Source organism: Amblyomma maculatum, chromosome 3 (assembly GCF_055883805.1).
Source record: "Amblyomma maculatum isolate TAMU_Amacu chromosome 3, ASM5588380v1, whole genome shotgun sequence".
In the NCBI taxonomy this organism is placed as follows: Eukaryota; Metazoa; Arthropoda; class Arachnida; order Ixodida; family Ixodidae; genus Amblyomma; species Amblyomma maculatum.
In genome coordinates, this window is record NC_139346.1 from 141,072,295 (window position 1) to 141,094,303 (window position 22,009).

The 22,009-nt window shown below is 45.1% G+C and overlaps 1 protein-coding gene across 1 annotated transcript in view; it reads left to right on the plus strand.

The window, feature by feature from the left end:
* LOC146196212 (anticoagulant protein rhipilin-2-like) overlaps positions 1 to 18,706 on the plus strand; it is a 35,087-nt gene extending 16,381 nt beyond the window's left edge. Inside the window, exons 3-4 of the mRNA XM_084596949.1 lie at positions 9,494 to 9,676; positions 18,630 to 18,706. Coding sequence (XP_084453075.1) covers positions 9,494 to 9,676; positions 18,630 to 18,706 — 260 coding nt within the window. The remainder of the gene's footprint in view (positions 1 to 9,493; positions 9,677 to 18,629) is intronic.
* Positions 18,707 to 22,009: the final 3,303 nt, after the last annotated feature.

Genomic DNA, 22,009 nt, shown 5'->3' on the forward strand with positions numbered 1-22,009 from the left:
TTCCACAGATGGCACTACGTAAATCTGCGCCGCTCGCAAATTTATTATCGCGCTGAGCAGCCAACATTATCTTTATCGTATTAGCTAGGCACGAGAACACTATACTCTAGCTGAAGCTAATCACGACTCATGTAAAACGGCAACACACTCTTGCGCTGTGCAGTACACATCGTTGTAATTTTCAAATTCCCGCTGCAAAACACATTTGCGCTGTCTATTTAATATTATCGTCTTCACGAAGTTCCATATCTGCTCCTCTCCTTCAGTTAACCTAGGCCAATTACAAATACAGATACCATATCCATGCCAGACCGGATGCGAGAAGTTGGGTGGATGTTTGGGCGAGTTGGTTCATTGTCATGGAAATACAGCGTTTTGAAGACAAGGACAAAACAAAGAGTGGACAGCACGTGAATGGACAGCACGTGCTGTCCATTCTAACTCTTTGTTCTGTCCTTGTCTTCGAAGCGCTGTATTTCAAAAACCACAGCAGCTCGTAGCTAAGGTGATGACAAATTGCGGAAACAAGCCAAGGTCGAAGCGGCAGCAGCGATTGCTTTTGTCTCCGATGGTTAACGCGCGTGAAACTTCGTTCAAGGATGATTGAACCTCTAAAATTTTTACATTCTGCCACAAGTCATGGTTTACGTTTTGCTAATATTTAAAAACACCCATACCTTCCTGTCTTTACTCGTTAGTCGTAACGGTGGCTTAGCGATATGAGCGACAACTCACGCAGTTTATCTTGCTGCTGTCAGTGCGGCTCTGTCGGCACTTGGACATTCTAGAAATCCTGCTATACTCGTGGGCAGGTTGCGGCTGTACAGCGAAGGCTACGCAGGAAAAAAGACGGTGACCAGATTTGTCCCCTTCTCATGGACAATGGGCTACCCCTTTAAACCCCCACATCCTTATTTCAAACAATACCCGCGACGAAAGGTGGTATAATGGCTTGTCTCCAGCCCTTTACGTCCTAGCTTCCTCTGAAAAGCCAGAAAAAGCAGTCCGCGACTATAGTCGAACTGTCTACACTCTGTAAAACATTGAACTCTCTGTGGAGTCCGATGACGCTGAAGTGGAGCCCGGCGTTTGCCTTAAGAAATTCATATTGATCTCGGCAACAGCATCAACATGTGGTGCAAATGAAGCGACTGCTTCAGCCAGCGATATTATTTCGGCCAGTAGATGAGCGCACCATTCGCACGTGCTTGCATTCAAGTCATGGTTTGCGTCATTCTCGTCGAGGTTGAGGAAGAAAAAATTAGTTGTGGTTTAGCTCTGATTAACCCTAGGTGACTTGCAAAAGCAACGGCAGAAGCTTCTTTTGCCTGCTACATTATTCTCCTATCCCGCCCTACTACTATAAGGTGCTACATTATTGGGGACACTCAAGCTCATCCTTTACAGGTATGACGTGAGAGCGTAAACTACCAGCCCACATATAAAGTCACGCTTCAACCAAGTCGTATGGACGTGTCTGCGTGTCGTAGGGGTAACGAGAATGCAAACGGTTCTGGCAGGCTGATTCTCATATCACCCTCCCGTATGAAAGGAGCTACTCGAGTTGGCAATTCCTGCCCGTGGCATGGGGGTAACGTGAATTCAAATGTGATGCAAGGCTCATGTGTTATGAGGAGACCGTAGCTACGCTTCTTCACGGCATGGAATGGAAAATGGCCAACGTAGTCCCTCTACACAAAACAGGTCGTCGCTGTCTTGTCTCGAATTATAGAGCAATTTCTACTGCCTGTGCGATTTGCAAAGCCTTAGAGCACACCATCGACTCCAACGTAATTAATCACTTGCAGGCCAACAAATTTTTTATTAATACTCCCCTCCCCCCCAACATGGGTTCAGTGCACTCAACTTTTGGAATTCACTGACATGTTTCTGCATTTGATTCTGGTGCGCAAGTCGACTGTACTTTATTAGACCTTAAAAACGCTTTTGATACCGTACCACACTCTCTCCTTTTTAAACTTTCATACCTTGGTCTACCTCCCTAAGTTCTGAGATGAATCGAACAATATTCATCTGATTGCTCCCAGAAAGTTTTAATCAATGGCTAGCTATCTTACATATCGCCTGTAACCTCTGGGGTACCTCACTGCTCAGTCTTAGAATCCCTACTATTTCTAATCTACATAAACGACACAGGTACTAATACAACCTCTCATATCCGAGTGTACGCGGACGATTGCGTTATATACATAAATATATCCACGCAGGCCGATGCTGCTGAGCTAAACAGATAATAATCGTATCTCGCTACATGTCAAAAATGGAATATGAAACCTAATTTTTCAAAATGTAATTACATCCGGTTCAGCGGAAAGCGCAAATATGGAGGCAAAATACTACTTGGGTACTGAAAATTTTGTTTCGGTTGATAATGTTACATACCTTGGAATCATTTTTTCCTCAAACCTGACACGAAATAAACACGTAGTATATATAACTCTGAAAGCTGGCCGTGCACCTAATTTCATCAAGTGCCATTTCAGTGCTTTCTCTCGTAATGTTAAGGAAACTTTGTATTTTACCAATATCCGCTCCATCGTAGAGTATGCCGCCGCAGTCTAGGATCCTGATTCTATTGCACTTACAAATATATTAGAAGCTATTCAAAATAGGCCCGCAAGTTTCGTGACGAATTCCTACATGTAAGATACTAGCGTTACCGCACTGAAGAAAGCACTTTCATGGCACCTTCATAAAACTGCGGTTCCGTATCGAAGCTTACACTGTTGAAGCAAATAACGTAGGGAAAGGTTTCAGTTGATCGCGATGTTTATCTAAAACCGCCTACGTTTATCTCCGCCAGGAAAGACTACAGTTGCAAAAATCGTGAAATAGCCTGCCGCACAACTGTGTACCAGTCGTCTTTTTTTCCACGAACAATAAAACAGTGGAATAAACTATCAGAATGTGTAGTCTCGGCGGCTGACGAACTTTTCCAGTTCTACTGTTGCAGCGCCTGCTTGCCTCAGTGTAAAAATTCGATTCCTGATTTTCTGCTTTTAGTATGCTGATGGCCAGTTTGCGTTGAGGCTGCTGCCTGTTTACCGTTTCTTCAGTTGACCGCTTCCTTCATACCTTGACGACTTTCCGTTCTGGCTGATTGCTTTCACTATTACGCTTTGTTTTACATATCACTTTTGTATTCCTGCTTTTCTGCTTTTATTTTTTTAGCTTAGTATGTTGCTCGCAAGTTGTCGGCGTTGGGTCCGTTTACTTGTTTACCTTACCCTCACTTTATTGTTTCACTTCTATGTTGAAGACTTACCGCTCTTGATGATTGTCCTGATGATCATGCTTGTTTTTACATGTCACTTTCTGTAATATGCCCCCTTACTGTATTACCCTGTGGGCGCAATGTAGGTAGATGAATAAATAAAAAAACGCAAGCACAATGAGCCCACGAAAGGCGAGACTTGAAAGAGCCCAAGCCTGTGATGTTCAAGGCTCCCAAGCCCCCGAATGAGTCCAAGCCCAAGAAGCGGAAGAGGCTCAAGGCTTCCAAGCCTCCAAAAGAAGGAGGTGCTTCAAAGCTCAAAAGCAAGTAAGACGACTTTGACAAAAAGGAGATGACAGATTTGAGATGTCAGCAACTCCTGGCCGCTCCAACTCTACTTGCCAGGCTACCCGGCAGATGGCGATAGTAGTCCGTCAGCCAAACGTCTGCAGTCCTGCGTTTGAGTGGAGTCTGAGTCGAGCCTGAGCTACCCAGCGAGTGAGCCGCCAGCCGTCAAGCCAAGCATTCGCGTGTTGTAGCTGCGCTCTGCGCGCCTTTGTAGCCTTTTCAGTAACATGCTTACTCCTTCTGTCTTACGTTTGTGCGGTGCGTACTCCTTCAACCCCTAGCTCAACCCTCACAACACTTCCGCACGGAGCAGAGTTGCTAGAACGTCCGCCATCTTGTTTCAAGCTGTGCGGAAAAGCCATTGCATATGCGTCCAGGGGCTGCGTCGCAGCGTAGAGTGCTTGGGAATGTATTTTATTTGCGTACAAACTGCACTCGATGGTAAGTTTTTACACATAACGCCGAAAACTAATTTGTGATTAGCCGAGAGTGTGCACATAGGATGGAAAAAAGAAATCTCTATAGTTTAACAGCAAAATTGTAGTCATGACATTCTGATGAAAAAATAGTTGGAACGACCTGCGAGTTTTTTTTTTTTTTTTTTTTATGAAGAAGGAGATGAAGGAGTCCCATTCCGGATGGGACAGTGTATGCCCCGTCCTGTCTTCCCGCGTGCTCGTCTTAAGAACAACTAGTATCGCGATGAATTACTTCTTTCAGAACAAGCACCGCCATAGAAAATACGGAAACGCATCCCCCTAGAACTGCATTAAATTATTATGCAGCGTATTGCAGGCAATACAGCAGACTATAGTAACACCAGTGCACTGACCAGGCGAGTCTGACCTAACGAAGGAATGTCATACTCTGTATGCTTCCAACAACTTTTCACAAAATGTACCCATTACTAAATGCAGTGAAATAACGCATATTTATAGACCTTGAAGATGCCTCTCTGATATTATTATCTGTTCCCATTTTAATTAGGTGCCATTATCCTTTCATCTGATTATCAAATTGAAATATTTGTTGGTTACTGTGGTAGATTTTTCTGCCTGCTTCATTCCTATTTGTCGGAAAAAATATTTCACTTAAAAGTTCCCTTTGCAATCTAGTATTCATTTTTCGCAGATTCGGCTTGGGTCGCAGTGTCAGAACATTTCGCGACTCCTCCAATTTTTTTGAAGCAGGTGTTAGATTCCTTTCCTTCTTTAGCAAAAATTATTCGCGGAATTAGGATTTGCGAAATGTGTTTACATGTGACTTTTGCCGCAACTATCCTCACAACCCTCATACATTCTTTCCCAGACGGTTCATAAGGGCATTTTTACTAAGCACAATACTTTAATGCATAGGCAAACGAAGTTTTATGCCGGTTACCCTGGCATTCCATTGTAGCAAAACTTTCTGCATGAAAAAGGTTTTTTTCAAGGTTCATTGCCCCTTATATCTCACCTCAAACGATTACTGCAGAAGGCTCGAAGCAGCAGTAAAATAAGCAGAGGATACACTAGTGAAGTGTAGAACAGTACCAGATGCAGATTGCCAATTCGGTAAAATTATAATGCAGTAAAATTCTGGCAGATGGGATGGGAGGACAATATGTTACAAATCCTGCTTAGAGGGACATGCATAGGCTCACACTAGTGTTCAAGAAAGGCCACTAAGCGAAACGAATGAACAAACAAGATTTTTGTTGCCATATTTTTATTTGATAATATGTTAAGGTGGAAGAAAAAATTGATTTGCTCAAGGTAAACAAATATCAACACTTGCAGTTTGCCGCTTCCTGAAAAATGTTTTGCTTCCAATGCAATTCTGATTTCGCTGTTAAAACAGGCAAATGTTGGTTGTGAAGGCACAGGTAGATCTGAGGATATCTTAGAAATTTTTATTTATCAGTACTGTTATACAGTAGTACAGGTGCGAACAAGAGAGAGCATACAAGAATAAAATATTATTTCAGAGACAACTTCTGGTGACAAGCAGTAAGAGGAGAACAATATGGACAGTAACAAAACAATAAGAACACAAAGTATGCTAAGCATGCAAACACAGGTGATTGGTAAGCCACAATGGAAAAAAATATGATCAGGATCATATGGTACTTAGGAAATTTTCCAGTAATATAGAGGAAATGGGCCTCAGGCGAAAAGCTACAACGATAGCTTGAGAGATGCTCGAGGCCCAGTAAAGGTAGAGCAACAAGACGTGTGAAATGAAGGGGAACATATACATAACATAAAAATTATGAAGCACAGAAAGAGCACGAATATACAAATGAAACAGCAAATGAAAACAATGAAAATCTAGCACAGTAAATTAACGGCCAACAATCATCTAACTGTATGCACGCAAACATGACAAAACGAAATGAAAAGAAAGTGACTATTCTTATAGTAATGTTCAAGTCAAGGAACGGAAGGTACAGAAAGACAGTGCGGAATTAATGAAATACAGTTTAAAGTCCTTAATTGAGGCAGTAAATATGTTTGGGTTTTGTATGCTGTAATGTTTTAGTATGCATGGTAATACAAAACGAAGGCTCTGGTTACCGTATAACGTCCTCGTTCGAGGAACGTCCCATATTTGTTTACTTCTGGTATGAAAGGGTTTTACGTAAGGCTTAAGTCCAGCAATATTTTTCGAGAAGTCGTTTAAGCATTGAGGTGATAGTTTAAGACAGTCAAGTGAACGATATTCAAACATAGTATACCAAACATAGTATTCACACAAGTCTCTAGAGGAAGCCAACAGATCTAGTAAGCTTGCTTTCAATATACATTATATGGTCAGACCACCTCATGCGAGAGTCGAATACAACACCGAGCGATTTGAACGTGTTTACAATGTCAATAATGTTATTATTTAGGTGCACAGTATTGTTTACAGTGATATCCAGGCTTAGGGGTCGAAAAAACACGGCTTTGGTCTCGTTAGAGCTAACTACCAAACCATTAGCTGTGGACCATTTGTGAAGAGCACAAAGAACCATATTTGCAATATTGATTAGTTCGTCGGCAGAAAAGCCCCTAAGAAAAAAACTTGGGTCGTCAGCGTACTGAATACAACTTTTATGATAGGCTATGGTCGCAAGGTTGTTAGTATAGACATTAAAGAGGAACGGGCAGAGAAGGTAATGTGCTGTACAGCACATTCAATGAAAAGGAAGCTAGACTTGTCGTTATTGACCGAGACGACCTGCTGGCGCATGTTTAAATAAAAATGAAAGAGTTGGAGGGAAAGACCACGGACACCATAGCTTTCAAAATTACAGAATAGTATTTCATGATTAAGAAGGTCGAATGCTTTTGTAAAGTTTATGAAAATACCAAGAGTCAAACTTTTAGCTTCGATATTATTTAAAATAATTTCCTTTTCCAAGAGTACAGCAGATTCCGCGGACTTGCCCTTTCGAAATCCAAACTGACTGGCATATATTAAGGCATGTTTAGAAAAGAACCCGTCGATTCTTTTGAGCAATACGTTATCAAGCGCCTTCGAAAAAAAAAAAACAGGAAGAATAGAAATTGGCCTATAGTTTGCCAACTTGTTTCTATCACCTCCTTTGAAAATAACAGTTACGTCTGCATATTTCGTTCGTGCAGGAAATATTCCTAATGTGAGCGACAAGTTAAAGATGTACCTTAAGCATGGCGCTAAGAGATCCGCAAAAAACATTAACTGGTTTAACTTGAAAGCTATCAAAATCGGTGCAACTTGTAGATTTTAGGTTCATTATAACATTAGCCTGTCCATGAAAAAAGACAGAGCTCCCATTATTCTTGTACGATTTTTTTGTTTGGCGCTAAGGGACGAATGGTTCGCCAAAAGGAGCGCCTTCTGTGATGTAGATAGCTCTGTCTTTGTCAAAGAGAACATGACCAATTATTCCAGAGACCTCTTTGGGATTGTGAAAGAGCAGGCGAAACGATTCGTCTTCAAATTTTTGGCATGCCAATGGCAGTTAGAACCAGCCACAGCACTGATAATTCAATCGGGCAAAGACTCAAAATACACTTCTACCCTGACACAAATGCCTTAGTAAGCTGCTTCGGCAATGTCGTTGGGACATTTTCCTGAGTAACAACAGCTGTGTACAGCGGTAAGGCGGTTGCAAGATATGAGGACGAAATACCAGTGGTACGTTAACTGGGAATTAACGTGCGCTGCGAAATTAGTCCCGGAATTCGCAAGAAAAGCAGGAAACAACGAACTCCTGGCATGTTATGCTGCAAGAAAAACCTACTGCTTCACTCATATCTCATCAGAAAAAAAAAAATCGCGCCTTAAATTTGCCGTGGGAAGCGACCAAAATGTCCAAAGAAGTAGTTAAGTGCAAGCTAATTAACATGTATGCAGAGGTGAGGAGTAGGTGCTCGAGTTGCGGCCTACACAGCACAAAAAGTGATAAGGCAGGCAGAGCTTCTCAAAGGCAATGCTTGAGCCCATGCGTTGCTTTATACCTACACGAACGATAAAAGAGCAAGCGAAGTGGCCGCAACAAGGTAGCTGCGACAAGATTTCACATTGACCATACACACTTCTCCAGCGCACATGTCTGCTCACCTCTGTACATCAACGGGTAGCGCGACAGTTGATTCAACATAGCCGCTTAACAGAACATGGTCATAATGACAGCAATCCGAGTAAATAAGACGAACTTTTTATTTCGCATAATCGAGTTCCTTTCGGGGCGCGCTTATCACGGCCCATTGATTCCCAAAAGCACTTCAGACGCCGACGCAGTTTAGCCGCCGAGCTTCCACATGGCATTCCGTAAACGCGTTGCCGTTTCCAGTGCGGGTGGTGCAGTGTGGCGCACTGCACCCAGTCATAGGTGACGACTGCGTCCGTCACTATAGCACTAGCAGAACAAGCCCGATGCCACAGGTGCGCATGAAAAATGCGTGAAATGTATCCCACAGCGCGTGCTCAAATGAGGCGTCGAGCTGACGAGGGTTTGTTGGATGTTGTGCCGGCAAAGTTGGCTTCGCCGTCCGAATTTTAACACCTGAATTGAATTGGACACATCACAAAAGTCATGTGATCGCCTCTCTGGCGAATGGCACTCGGAATGGCGAGACAAAACAGACGCTCAACTCAGCACCCTGCGAGAGCATATACAGGAACACTGGTTCTAGAATATTTGAAGTCATCGTGCGCTCATACTCGGGGAGATCAAAAACGAAACCGGTCCTGATAAATTCCTTGATAGTTAATTATTTGAGCTGTGCTGGGGCTTTTTGGGGTTGCAGTTCCTCTGTTTCTAAACATCGCGGATCGATTGCAGCAAATGAACTGAAGCACGAAATGTATGTGTCGATACACCTTTCTTTTCAGGCCTCGTCATTACTTGCAACATCGCAAAAGAAGCAAATGAGCGATAGAGTACAAAACACAAACAGTCGGACGATAGGCATTAAAGCACTTAAGCGAGATCTGAGTTATTCGAAATAATTTTGTTCTCCTGCACCTCCTCAGGTCTGTAACGGGCCGACAAGCTAGCTTTCAGTTTCTGGTGACAGGTTTCAGTTGTATTGTAATCGCACGCCAAATCAGTGGGAGAGATTAATCTTTACTGAGTCAGTGAGCAACGTGATTTCAATGTTTTTCTTGGTTGGTTTTTATATGAAAGGAATTTGGAACTTTGAATTGGATTTGCTGTGTTACTATAGCCAAATATCCCTGTTGCAAAATTTCCGTAGCGAATAATATCTCTGTTTTTACTTAGGTTGTTTTTTACCTTCATTGTCGCCACCACACCATTACCATACCATAATAAGCAGAGCAGTTCCTCACTCCTCTCCATACTATATAAACGGGCTTTTTTCGATACACTACATGCACATTCCCGCGGATGTTTGACTTTTGTGAACATTAAAGCAATGTGTCCTTCTTTTCACGCAGCCTACAAGTTGGTTTATGATCGCTTAAACAACTGCAGCATGACGTTTAACGCAGAGACAGACAATGGCACCATTCGGCGATTCCACTACAATTCCACCTCGCGGAAGTGCGAGCCAGTGGATGTCAAGGATGGAGATCGCTACTTTCCTAGTATGAGCTCCTGCGTGAAGATATGCAGTGCAAGTGAGTTAGGCTTCGTTTTTCTTCCATAAAAATTTATTTCATATTTTTCCACTGCTCACAGGCATGAACCCATATGATATTGCTCCTTGATGTCATTAAGGTATATTCTAGAGACAAACCTAAGGTCACGCTTGCTATGTTACGGTGTTCACGCGCATGCTGTCACCCCATAATTGGCATACAAAGCCATACGGAAACTGTAATTTAGTATGGAAAGAACTCACAAACGAGCAACACAAAGTGCAGCGGAGGCTCTAAGCCTTAAATTTCAGGTCCTAACTTATATATCACTTTAATAAACATATTGTCACGTGGTGGTGACAAGGTCGGTGACCCAAATGAAGAATCGATGATTGCACTGAAGAAACTGTTTATTGGACTGACTTGCGCCCGCAAAAGAACTAAGCAACTCGGCGGCGGCGATAGCAACAAACGTGCTCGTCGATCGTCGAACAAAGAATGCCCGTCACACTCGTCAACGCTCAATTTAAAGGCTGCTCAGAACAATCTAGATAACGTCGCAAACTGCTACTATCACAACCTGGAACATTGTAGAAACAAACGCAAGTGGCCGGAATCTTCGAGACAGATCTCGGCGCATCGTTCGCGAAAAAAAAAATTATAACGCGTCGTATCGCGACAACGAGCATGAACAAACACGAAATACAGAATTGATACGCGTTCCAGAATCACAGTGATAAGGCTGCATGCTGGAGGCTGTTAAAAACAACCAATACAGTTTTGAAGGTTTCGCGGCATTGCCTCCCCTTAAAAAAACATCGCCTAGATGTTCCAAAACAAAGCAACTTAAACATAAACACTACAAAGTTTAAACACCGCAGCTTCTTACCGCGCGTAATATGGCTTCATTCGTACAACATGTACAATTTCTGGGCGTGCGCGTCGCCGTTGTGATGCTGACGTTCCGTCGGGAATGACTTCATAATCCAGTGGTCCGACGCGGCGAAGGATTTTGTGCGGCCCAAAGTATCGACGAAACAAGATGAGAAGTCCATAGAAAATGGGCGCTGTTATTTTGAAAAAAACTTCCCAGTTGTTCTCGAGGGAAGGCTAGAACCAGATTGACGAAAGGCTTTGACTGCCTGTGAGTTCGAATCGCATAAACCACCCAGGACTCTGCGGCATGAGCGTCAGTATAACAGTATGGCCATTTTTATTTTTGACGAGTCGGCTGCGCTAGCTATTACTTACCGACGACTGCGCACAGCTCTGTGTCTCGAACCACACGCAATGACGCCAGCGTGTTCGCAGCTTTAAAAGGCACCTCATCTCCTCCTCATCATCCTTGCGCAACAATTAAGTCGCGTGGGAGATGCGATGAGACCGACCTTGAACAATAACCATAATTATTTACTAGCCCGTCATCATTTTTTCCAGTTCGGCATCTTGCCGGGAGAGGCGACAAAGCGTCGAAGAGGCCTCATTGGGCTTTTTTGAAGACCACGCACTTCACTAAACCGAAGTGAATACGATTAGGCATCGTGTAAAGATTATATTCTTCACCCAGGGACAGATCCACACGAAGTTAGAGAGCTCTCTGGCCACTAAATTAGGCAGACAGGGTAATAGTCTCACATTGCACAGCAGTAAACAGCCCCTTGCTCGCGCAAGAAGTGGCCGCCTCTTTCACTTACCTTGTAGCGGAAGTTAGTCAGCTCCAAGCTGGCCACTGAAGTAGGCAGCCAGTGGCACAGTATCATATCGCACAGCAGTAAACAGCCACTTTCTCGCGTGCGACGTTGCCGCCTCTGTCACGTACCTTGTAGAAGAAGTTTGCCAGCTCCCTGGCCACTAAATTAGGCAGCTAGTGCGACAGTATCCCATCGCAAAGCAGTAAACAGCCACTTGCTCGCGTGCGACGTTGCCGCCTGTGTCACTTACCTTGTAGAGGAAGTTAGCGCCCTGACCACTAAATTAACTAGCCGGTATCACAGTCTCATCGCACAGCAGTAAACAGCCTCTTCCTTGCGTACGGCGTTGCCAGCTGTGTTACGTGCCCTGTAGAGGAACTTCAACATCTCCCTGTCCACTAAATTAGGCAGCCAGTGCCACAGTTTCACATCGCTCAGCAGTAAAGAGTCACGTGCTCGCGTAAAACAGTGCCGCTTCTGTCACGTACCTTGTTGAGGAAGTTAGTCATCTCCCTGGCCACTAAACTAGGCAGCCAGTGCCACAGTCTCGAACCATAGCAGTAAATAACCACTTCCTCGCGTAACGCGGTGCTGGCTGTGTCACTTACCTTGTAAAGGAAGGTAGCTCCCTGGCCACTAAATTAGGCATCCCGTGCCACAGTATCATATCGCACAACAGTAAACAGCCACTTGCTTGCTTAAGGTGGTGCCGTCTCTGTCACTTAAATTGTAGAGGAAGTTAGTTCTATAGCATTACCATGCAGCGTTTTCCCGTACGAACCAAAATTTGAACGCGTGGTCGTATCCGCTTTGCGATCCGTACCACGCCGCAGGCGCCAACGACTTTTACTTTTCAGACTGGATTACTTGGTTTCTTCAAGAAATATGGGTGCTTCCCGATTAGCGCCTTGACCCGTAGTATTCTAACACTCCGCACATTACAGTGGGACCTATTCCTGAGGAATAGGTCCCACTGATGAATGCGTTCAGGCGCTTAGTTGAGCTCTACAAATGTTTTGCATTCATAAATCACGGCCAACAGTAACCCTCTGCACCGCGTCTTTGTCCCTCTCGCTCTTCAGCCTTTGAACTCCCAAGTGCTCAGTGCATCCTTTCCTGCCCATCTCGGTCGGCCGTGGTTCTATCCAAGCTTCTTAGGGAAAAACTAAATACCCACCACAATTATGACCTCGGTTCTGGCGTTACGATGGTTCAAGAATTCGAAGCTCTATGCGGCCGTCCTGTCATTACGGACAATAAGTTTCAGGCAGATGCGACTCCCGAAACAGGCCTTTATTGAAACTTTTTCACCAATATTACTTTAATCTGCCCATAAATATTCTAGTGTGCATCATTGCTGCTATGTTTCAGGCAGACGGCACTTTAAGAACAGGCTTTTAATGAAAGTTTTCGTGCCTATAGGACTTCGACCTGGACATAAACGTCGAGTTACATATGCGTATAGTTTCTAACTAGCAATTTGCGCATATTTTGAGTAGTGTTACAGTCTTTGTCGCTTTTATGCTTCGACCTTTTGCTGTCTTCGAGCTTCCATAGCGCCATTTTATGCGCTTCATTCTTGAAGCAAAAAAATGCCGTGTACGCGCAGGACGAAACTTTCGGAGGCCCTCGGGTGCAGAGCTGGGGTGTAGACAACTGCTCGTCGCCGCTCATCGCGCTCTGCAAGCCTTCTCTGGGGAATGCACTGGCCCACAAACTCGAAGTATGGCTGCGCGATCTGAGAAAGCGGGAAGCGAAAGTTTACATTTAAATGCCTCCATCTCTTGAAAGCTCGTTCGAGGCAGAACATAGTATTCTGGTGTATGCAATTCAGGCATAATATTTTACATTGTTTGAAGCAGGTTCGCGTTTTTCGTCAGCGGTAGGTTGTCTGGCATGTTTGGCTGCAGCTACGGATGAGTGTTGCTTTAGTTTGCCGCGAGTGGGTGCGAAAAATTTGACCGTTACTATGAATAAATGCTAAACTAATATTAAGGTTTCAGATAGATGCGAATGTTGAAGGAACTATGTGGATAGTGGCATTAGAAATCAGAGATGACGGACACGGAAGCGAACATGGATCCTTCGGAGGGAATGGGACTGCATCGACAGCAATTCAAGGGCAATCGATCGGTAATACCGAAGGCAATGCGCGGTCATGGCTGTTTGAAACAAAGAGAATATGCAGACATGCGTTCTTACACTGTCTGCTATCGATGTAATTCTACACAACTTCTGCAAAGAAAGAACGAGCTCTCTTTGCCGATCTGTGTGAAAGCCAACTGAGACAGTGGCTGACTGGACTTTTCGAACCCTATATTGTCCAAGAAAGAAAAAAAGATAAATCAAGACTCGATAAGAGCGTTGTTGTGCGCCCTCATGCACTCTCACATAATAACAATTTACTGAAACTACCTTCTCATGACGACCTTGAATAACGAGCGCCCTTTCACACGGAGAACGATTTATGCGCCCTTTGAATGTTAGACTCATGATCGACGATTAGCGCACGTTGCGAACAGATTTTAGGTGCTAGGTCTAAGCAGATTCGAACACAAGTGGTCCACCATTTGAGAATAAGTAGAGGGGTGGGGAGGGGGCGTAAAATCTTTGACCAGAAACCACCTCAGTGGGTCCTTTTTAGTGTGATAGCGATAAAGATCCTGATTTCCAGATAGCACAGCGTCGGCGTTGTGAGCGAAGAATTACGTACATGAATCTGTAAGCTGGTGTGAGGAGCTGTCATCACTTTGGCAAACGCGGCCAACATCTTTAAGTTGCAAGAAGAGGGGGAAACAAAACCTTCGGGCTTTCGGTATCCCGAGTCAGGCACTTTACCCTTAGGCCACGCAGGTATGTTCAGGCTGCTTGCCATAGGTGGGGCTTTATACCTGTCTGTATTGAGTAGCCTTTCACATAATGTGGCAGCTTAGACTGTATGATAAATATTATGTATGAGAAATCAGAGGCTGAAAATTAAACATTTGTGATGAAATGAACGGCAAAGTGCAGGCACGCGCAAGACGGCTCGCAAGGCAGGGGGGGGGGGGGGCGAAAACGGGAGCTATTGCTGTTAACCGCAGAGCTGAGGTGCCCCCATTTTCGGCAGGTACTACGTACAAGTAAGAAATAATTGTGGAAGTTCAAGCATTGCTTAAACATACTGATACGAGTGAAAGCTGTGAAATGTCACGGTAATCCCTGTTATTTTGGCTTTTCAATCCACGATATTTTCCATATTTTGTTTATTAGTTAGGCTTTAGAGAAAGGGAGGCAAAAATTTACATTTGGGTGAGCACAATGCAATGGTTGCCATCTGCACACAATCAGGGGAAGATCACCTTTTATATTTTTTTTTTAGTTAGCTTTCGAGGATATGAGGACACAGTATACTTTCGAGTGGACACCAGCTATGGTGGGTACCTACACTTGAACACGTCATGGTCATGCCACATTTTAATCAAGCAATAGTAATAATAATAATATTTGTAATGATAATTGATTCACAGGAAGGGAAAGGAGAAGTATGTATCACACTCGCTTCCGCGTACACGTGAATCGCGTCGTAGGGGACGGGAGGAAAGTTGGAGTGAAAGAAGGAACAGAGAAAGAGGAGCAGTAGTGGAGGGCTATGGTGTAATTTCGACCACCTGGGGATGTTTAACGTGCGCTGACATTGCACAGCACACGGACGCCTCCATCGAAACGCAGCCGCCGGCGGTCGTGATCTAGCCCGGGTACTAAGGCCCTGTAGTCGAAGAAGCCGGAGGTTTTGAGGAATGGATGGCTCAGTATATACTCATAGCCAGACTTTGTCCTCTCGCTTTTTGACGGTTTAATACTAGCCCCCACTGACATTTTATATTCGTCTATAGGTGAACGATGAGAAAAACCACAGCATCTCTCACGTCACATTTTCTCCGTTGGGGGGGGTGAAAAACTTTACGCCATATTGGCAGCCTCAAGCGAGTACATCCTAATGACGGGACAGCTCTTGGCTACATGTTGCGGCCGGAAGCTGGGGCTTCCCAGCGACTTCCAAACCAAAGTCCGCTAGCTGCATTTGGACGGCCGTTTCAGAACTGGACATCGCTCGAGGTCGGATAGTTGCCAAGTTGTTGGAGGGTGGAATTCCGAGCATTTAATCCTAATATACTCGAAATCAGCTTTAGGTTCCCCACGCAGGGTGCACTGTGGCGACAACAGTCCTGGATGGATTAAACCTAAGAAAGCAGGGGATGGGAAAGTACGGGACTGAAGCTAAGCGGTTGTAGCTTGGTCAGACATATATGAGGACGAGGGTTGATGGTTCGTTGATCAGTGTAAAAGAGAGAGATTTCGCGATACAATACCATGCGCTCGCGAGGCTCTCCCCAGGCGGTGGCAGTCCTCGCTCGGCTGTCGTAACCTCGGGCAAAAGAGTGAGCTGCTTCGTTGCCTGAGTAACCCGTATGAGCAAACGTTTATAGATCCTTTTCAGTTCCGCATCTCCTCGGCACGCCCGTAGGGAGCAGGCGGCCCGCCGCTGCCCCCGCCACCGCGGCGCTAGTGTCGACCTTTGCGCCAGGGAAGAGCGTCGTCTGCTACAGAAGCGCCGCGCTCCACTCTGCTTCCCGAACTGCTGCGAAGCGTTGCTCGCGCTCTGTGACGTCATTATCTGTGCTGTATAGGTTTATGGACTTGAGTTCCGTGACAGTAAGGACGATTGCTTCTTAGAACAAAATGGGCGTCTACGATAATTATCGCTTTGGGCAGAACAGTCACCTAAAATGCGTGTGCATTTCGCCATTTATTTGCTTTTATTTATTGATTTGAAAATACCTTACAGGCCCATTAGGCATTGTGTAAACGATGGTATGAGCGGGCATCCATGTTCAATGAATAGGGTGGTATGGTGGGGGGAAGGAAGGCGATGAACCGGAAGGCTGGGCCAGGGATCCGACCACCGGCGACGTTCCGCTAGAGTTGTTGTAATGGTTATTTTATTTTTATATACAAAGGAAGGAAAAGATGTTTGCAGCCCCGGTATCTGCTATCTGATATCTGAAGCACCTGAACTGGGGCGGCAGGAAAAAGGAAAAGCGAGGAAGCGGTAGAAGAAATCAGAGAGGTGAGCAATAGGGTGAAGGACAGGGTGGATAAAAATAAAAAGAAATATATACACTATGGCACAATATACAGTAGTTTGCTTGAGTCCCACCGGCGAACGTGTTAGGCCACTGTGCACCCGGCACATCGGACAGGCCTCCGCAATCACTCTGCGTCCATGTAACTTTTCACGAGGCGCACACGTGCACACTGTACAAAATACTGACCTATTTGGAGTCGCTAAAGATTGTGGTGGCACTCACGGATAGTAGGTCAAACACCGCCTCCTCAGCCACCAGGGAAGTGGAAGGAAGAGTATAGTGCCGGCCGCGAGCAGTTGCAGGGAGCTGGAGACAGCGCTGAGAGCGAACGCATGGCGGGAGGAGTATGAGGCAGAGTCCACGTAAACGGTCTCTGGCTAGAAGCCATAGTGTTTGTGAAGAGCTTCTGAGCTGCCTTGGGGCGAGCGATTTGGTTCTCTGGGTGCATATTTTGTGGACACCTGAGCCGCATAGCATACTCCACAGCTCTTCCGCTTGGATGTTAAATCTGGCCAGCCGACGACCTAGACTCCAGCTAGGTCACTAAAGGTTTCACATTAAAACCGAGCACTTCATAAAAGGTCTTGATAAACTCCGCTTCAAGCTAGTTTCCTACCTTATTCGATTTCAATTTATATATAGCTGCCTGTCTGCATTTTCTGTCCTTTTCTTCCTTTGTCTTACCCGCTCCCTTCAGCGTTAAACGACAGACGGCACAGGACACATCTTTCTTCGTGCACAACAACAACAACGACAACAACAACAACAACAACAACAATAATAATAATAATAATAATAATAATAATAATAATAATAATAATAATAATAATAATAATAATAATAATAATAATAATAATAATAACTGATACGAGGCCCCCAGCCGTCCATGGTAGCAACGTTAATAATAGAGGACGCGGTTTTATAACGGGTGGAGTAAAACCAATAAAACGTAGGGATATAAATTCTAGAACTGTGTCTAAGCCATGTGATCATCAAGGATACACAGAAAATTCCCTACGCACAAAACGGCCGCGAAGTCGATTGGTTCCCTGCAGGTTGTAAAAGAGAGAAGAAGGTTCGTGCTTGCAACGGCGCGAGGTATATGGTTTACAAGGATACGTGGTGGTCTAGCGTAACAATGGTAGACCTCTTGTTAGCCTCAGATACACGATATCAAAGTCCACAAATGGAAGGCCTTAAGCACCGTCTGCAAGCCCTTAAAAAGCACTTCTAGTTGATGTTGACGGAGTGCTAGGGGTGAAGAGGAGCGGCTGCAAAAGGAAAGAAGAATGGAAGAGATGCGCTGGCACTCTTATAAGCTCTCCGGATAAATTCTTCTAGACGGCCCTAAACTACCGAGACACTTAGGAAGAAATGAGTGTATTAGGGCGAAAGGTCGCTCGCACAGTGAATCCCGATTTGAAAATGGACTCTTTACTGTGTCATGTGGTGCAAGAAAGTGCTTAAGAGCATACGTTTAGAGGCACATATGTGGGTGCAAATTCCAATCGTTTATTAAGACTAGCAAATTGGCAGCGAAATGGTATGACAGCAGCTGAAAGGCTGCAAAAAAGAACAATTATTTCCTAAAATCAGTACGAAGGAAATCAATACTGGCGGGCAGAAGTTAAACTTCTATTCATGTAATTGCTTGAGAAATTCACGCAAGCAAAACTCTTTGTGTTTTTTTTTTGCAGAGAATTCTGAACTACGACGTTGTACTAAACAGAAGAAAGTTGGAATATTTCCCAAAGGTTGGAACTGCACAGTGTATGCGACGTACGGTATGACAGTGTGTTATAAAGAGCAAAATAATCTTGAGTCAATAAAACAAATTCACTACTAAGACCTGGTTACGTTTGTTTAAAGAGTATACAAACAAAATATTGCCGGCACTGATGCCATAGCGTTAAAAGAAAAATGTGATAACTGTAAGAGTATCATCCGCATTGCGTAATCAAGACGCACAAAACGAGTTACTACTCTTCAGCTTCATTGCCTTCATATTTCAGTCTCTCCTGGCACATAGTATACACTTTCCCTTCGCGCGAGCAGCTAAATGTTTTTATCTCCCGTGATTGACGGGTGCACATGTAGTAACAAGTATCCACTTAGTAGGGGTAGTTAGTGTTCTGCTTATTTTCTCAAATGCGATTTTCATTTCATTTCCAGCGTCTATGAGTGGCCATGCAGCGGGCTCTGCAGGTGACAAAGACGATGAGGGCATGATGTCGCCCCAGGCGCGGTGATCCAATTTCGTCGTTTTAGGTTTTAGAACTGCAGCTCCAAGTGCAAATCCAAGGCCTGCTTGGTTCCATCGGGCTGATCTTTAAGCCGAGGGAAGGTCTAACTGCATTTGTTGAGCGAAACTTGTAAAACTCAATTTGGTGCATAGCAAATAAAACGAGCAGTATCTGCCACACCTCCCCATGGACACGTGATTACGCCGTAAGGGAAGAGAGGAAAGTGGGAGTGCAAGAAGCAAGAGTGCCATTTTGGAAGGCTACTGAAGAATTGCGATCACTTTAGAAGTTTTAATGTGCCCTTAAATAGCAAATCTCAAGGACGCCTTCGCGTTTGGCCTCCATCGAAACACAGTGGCAGCGATAGCATTCGAACCCGGATACTTGTGGTCAATTGCCGAGCTTCGTACCCACTCAGCCACCGTGGCGGTTATGACAAACCCGCATATTGGCAGAAATACATATAAAATTCCACGAAAATCAACATGTTGCAAAGCGTTTTGCTTACGATTGTACTTAGGTGCGCATTACAAAAATAATTTTTAGAAATATAGTATTATGAATTTTTGTCATATGCGAGAAATAAAATAATATTCGAAGGGAACAAAATGTAGAGCACCAAGACAAGGACAGAGAAAGACGACACACACAGCGCTGTGTGTGTCTTCTTTCTCTGTCCTTGTCTTGGTGCGCTACATTTTGTTCCCTTCGATCATGTACCAACAAGCCCAAGTATTTACCCTTCAAAATAATATTGTTAAGAACTGTGTTGAGTGCCACTGCACCTTGCTATAGGAGAATTTCAGGATATTGGAAACGTTCAAATAGCTAATTTTATTTCAATTTACGCTATCATCATCATGCCAGCAATCGGAAAACAATTTTATAAGCATTGCGAAGGCTATATCTTTGCGTAAGATAAAATGGTGGCAATTTTGGGAAATAATAAATCAACTTTTTGACGCCTATTCCTTAAGGGGAAGCCAAAAGCCTTTCTATAGAATAAAATATGCATCCGATTTTATATTTATTCTTATGTGTTTAGTTTACATAATGCTATAAGTACGCGTCAATGATTTCGATAAAAATCGAAGAAGCGGTTGTTTTTTATATTCGAATCGAAATTGTCCTATGTTTATATATGTGAATTTTGACCGATTTCAATATAATATAAAGAACGGGTAACTCTAGAGCTAGAAACTTTCTAAGCAATAAGAAAAAAGGCCTCGATATTGCAAAGAAAAAGTTTTACTGGCAACATTTTATAGAGTGATGCCAGAAGGTAGGGCTAAATATTGACAATTTTCAGGACAAGCACTCAGGTTTATGTTTTGTTGCATAATATTGCTATCTGGTGTCCCTGACGTTCTTAGGTGGCGCCTGGAAGAAACGGACACCGAAGTTGGTTCGCGTGCTGTGCGCGGAACTTTGCCTGCTGGTTCAGCTTCGTCCCGTCGTTTTAGTCACGTCTAGCCCTGCTGTCCGTGACATATTTTGGTGTCGGTGCTAGAGTTTCAATCCCAGTAGATGTCCCGAACACCACCGCATGCCCAGGACTCAGCTCCTGTGCCAGTCGACACCACTGTGTACCGTACTAGCCGAAGGAATCAAGGCCTGCCCCCTGAGCACGGGCCGTTGGAGTTCAGCACCACAGCCGCCCCTCGACCTGCTATGCAAGCTCCAACTTACTACACCCTGCAAAATCCACGTCTGCCTCAGCCCTTCCACGGCAGTCAGAGCGAAGACGTCGAAGACTGGCTTATCCAATTTGAACGGGTCGCCTCGCTTAATCAGTGGGACGACGCCGCCAAGCTTCGAAACGTCTTCTTCGGCCTGGAAGATGGCGCTCGTACTTGGTACGAGAACCGAGAAGACGCCCTAACATCATGGCGTGAGTTCTGCCGACGCATTCGTCAGACCTATACCAGCTCGGATCGGTGAGAATGCGCAGAAAGGGTTCTACAGTCTCGTATGCAGATGCCAAATGAGACTGTGACCATGTATGTGGAGGACATGACCCGGCTCTTCCGACGTTCTAACCAGGCCATGACCGAAGACAAAAAGGTGCGCCACCTTATGCACGGTATTAAAGAGCAACTGTTCGCTGGCCTCATACGTAATCCACCAAGGATGGTTGCCGAGTTTCTTTCGGAAGCTGTCACATTAGAGAGGATGCTCCAGAAGCGGTCTACCTCTTACGACAAGCCGGTGGTCGCCGCTTCGGTTGTGGAGCCGTTTTCGGCCTTCGGGGCTGCCCCGAACCAACGCGACATCATCCGCTCAGTTGTACGTGAAGAGCTCCCGACGCTTTTCGCTGCTCCTTAGCCGATGGTCGGCTGTATAGCTAGCATTGTCCGCGAAGAGCTTCAAGCGTTGAAGCCTTCGGTAGCGTCCACTGATCCACATCCTTTCCCCACGGAGTACCTGCGTCCAACTTATGCAGATATGGCGCGACGCCCTGCCCCTGCTTCGGCGCTATTACCGCCACCCGATCAAGGCTTACTGTATTCCGCACACATTGAGCCGTTCGTCTACAACCGACGACCACCCCAGCGGAAGGTGGACCTGTGGTGCGCCCCAAATAGTGCTCCCAAATAGTGCTGTGCTTCCATTGCAGGGAACCAGGTCATTTCTATCACCAGTGCCCCTATCGATACCTTGGACGTCACAGATTTCCCATCGACATGCGTCGCCCTCCAATAGGCCAAAGACCCCGAGAGATTGAAGGCTACCTAATGCAGCAGCGCATGGCGCCAACTTCCCAGCTGCAGTCACGATCCATGTCCCCACGCCGAACATCACCGCAGCCCAGGTCATCCTGGATGGCGCAACGACGGTCGTCAAGTCCCCGCCAGGAAAACTAAAGACAGCGACCTCCGGGGGCGAGGCCGCTTGCAATCGACGTGATGAAGACCCGCTGACAACGAGACTTGTGAGCGATCTGGATTTCACAGCACCAACGACAGTTCCTACGCAAGAACATCGACTCTCGCCGGACATACCCGTGGTTCTCGACGGCCATAAGGTTAGCGCATTGGTGGACACTGGCGCAGATTTTTCGATTATAAGCGGGAAGCTAGCAGCCTTTCTTAAAAAAGTAATGACACCATGGTCGGGCACGCAGATTCGCACCGCTGGCGGACATGTCGTAACTCCTAGTGGCCTGTGCACGGCACGAGTTCAAATTCGCAGCTCCACGTTTATTGTTGTAAACTGCCTCGTTATACCTGACTGCTCCCATGACTTTATCCTTGGGGTTGATTTTCTCCAGAGTATGGAGCTATTATCGATCTCCGGAAGCGCACATTG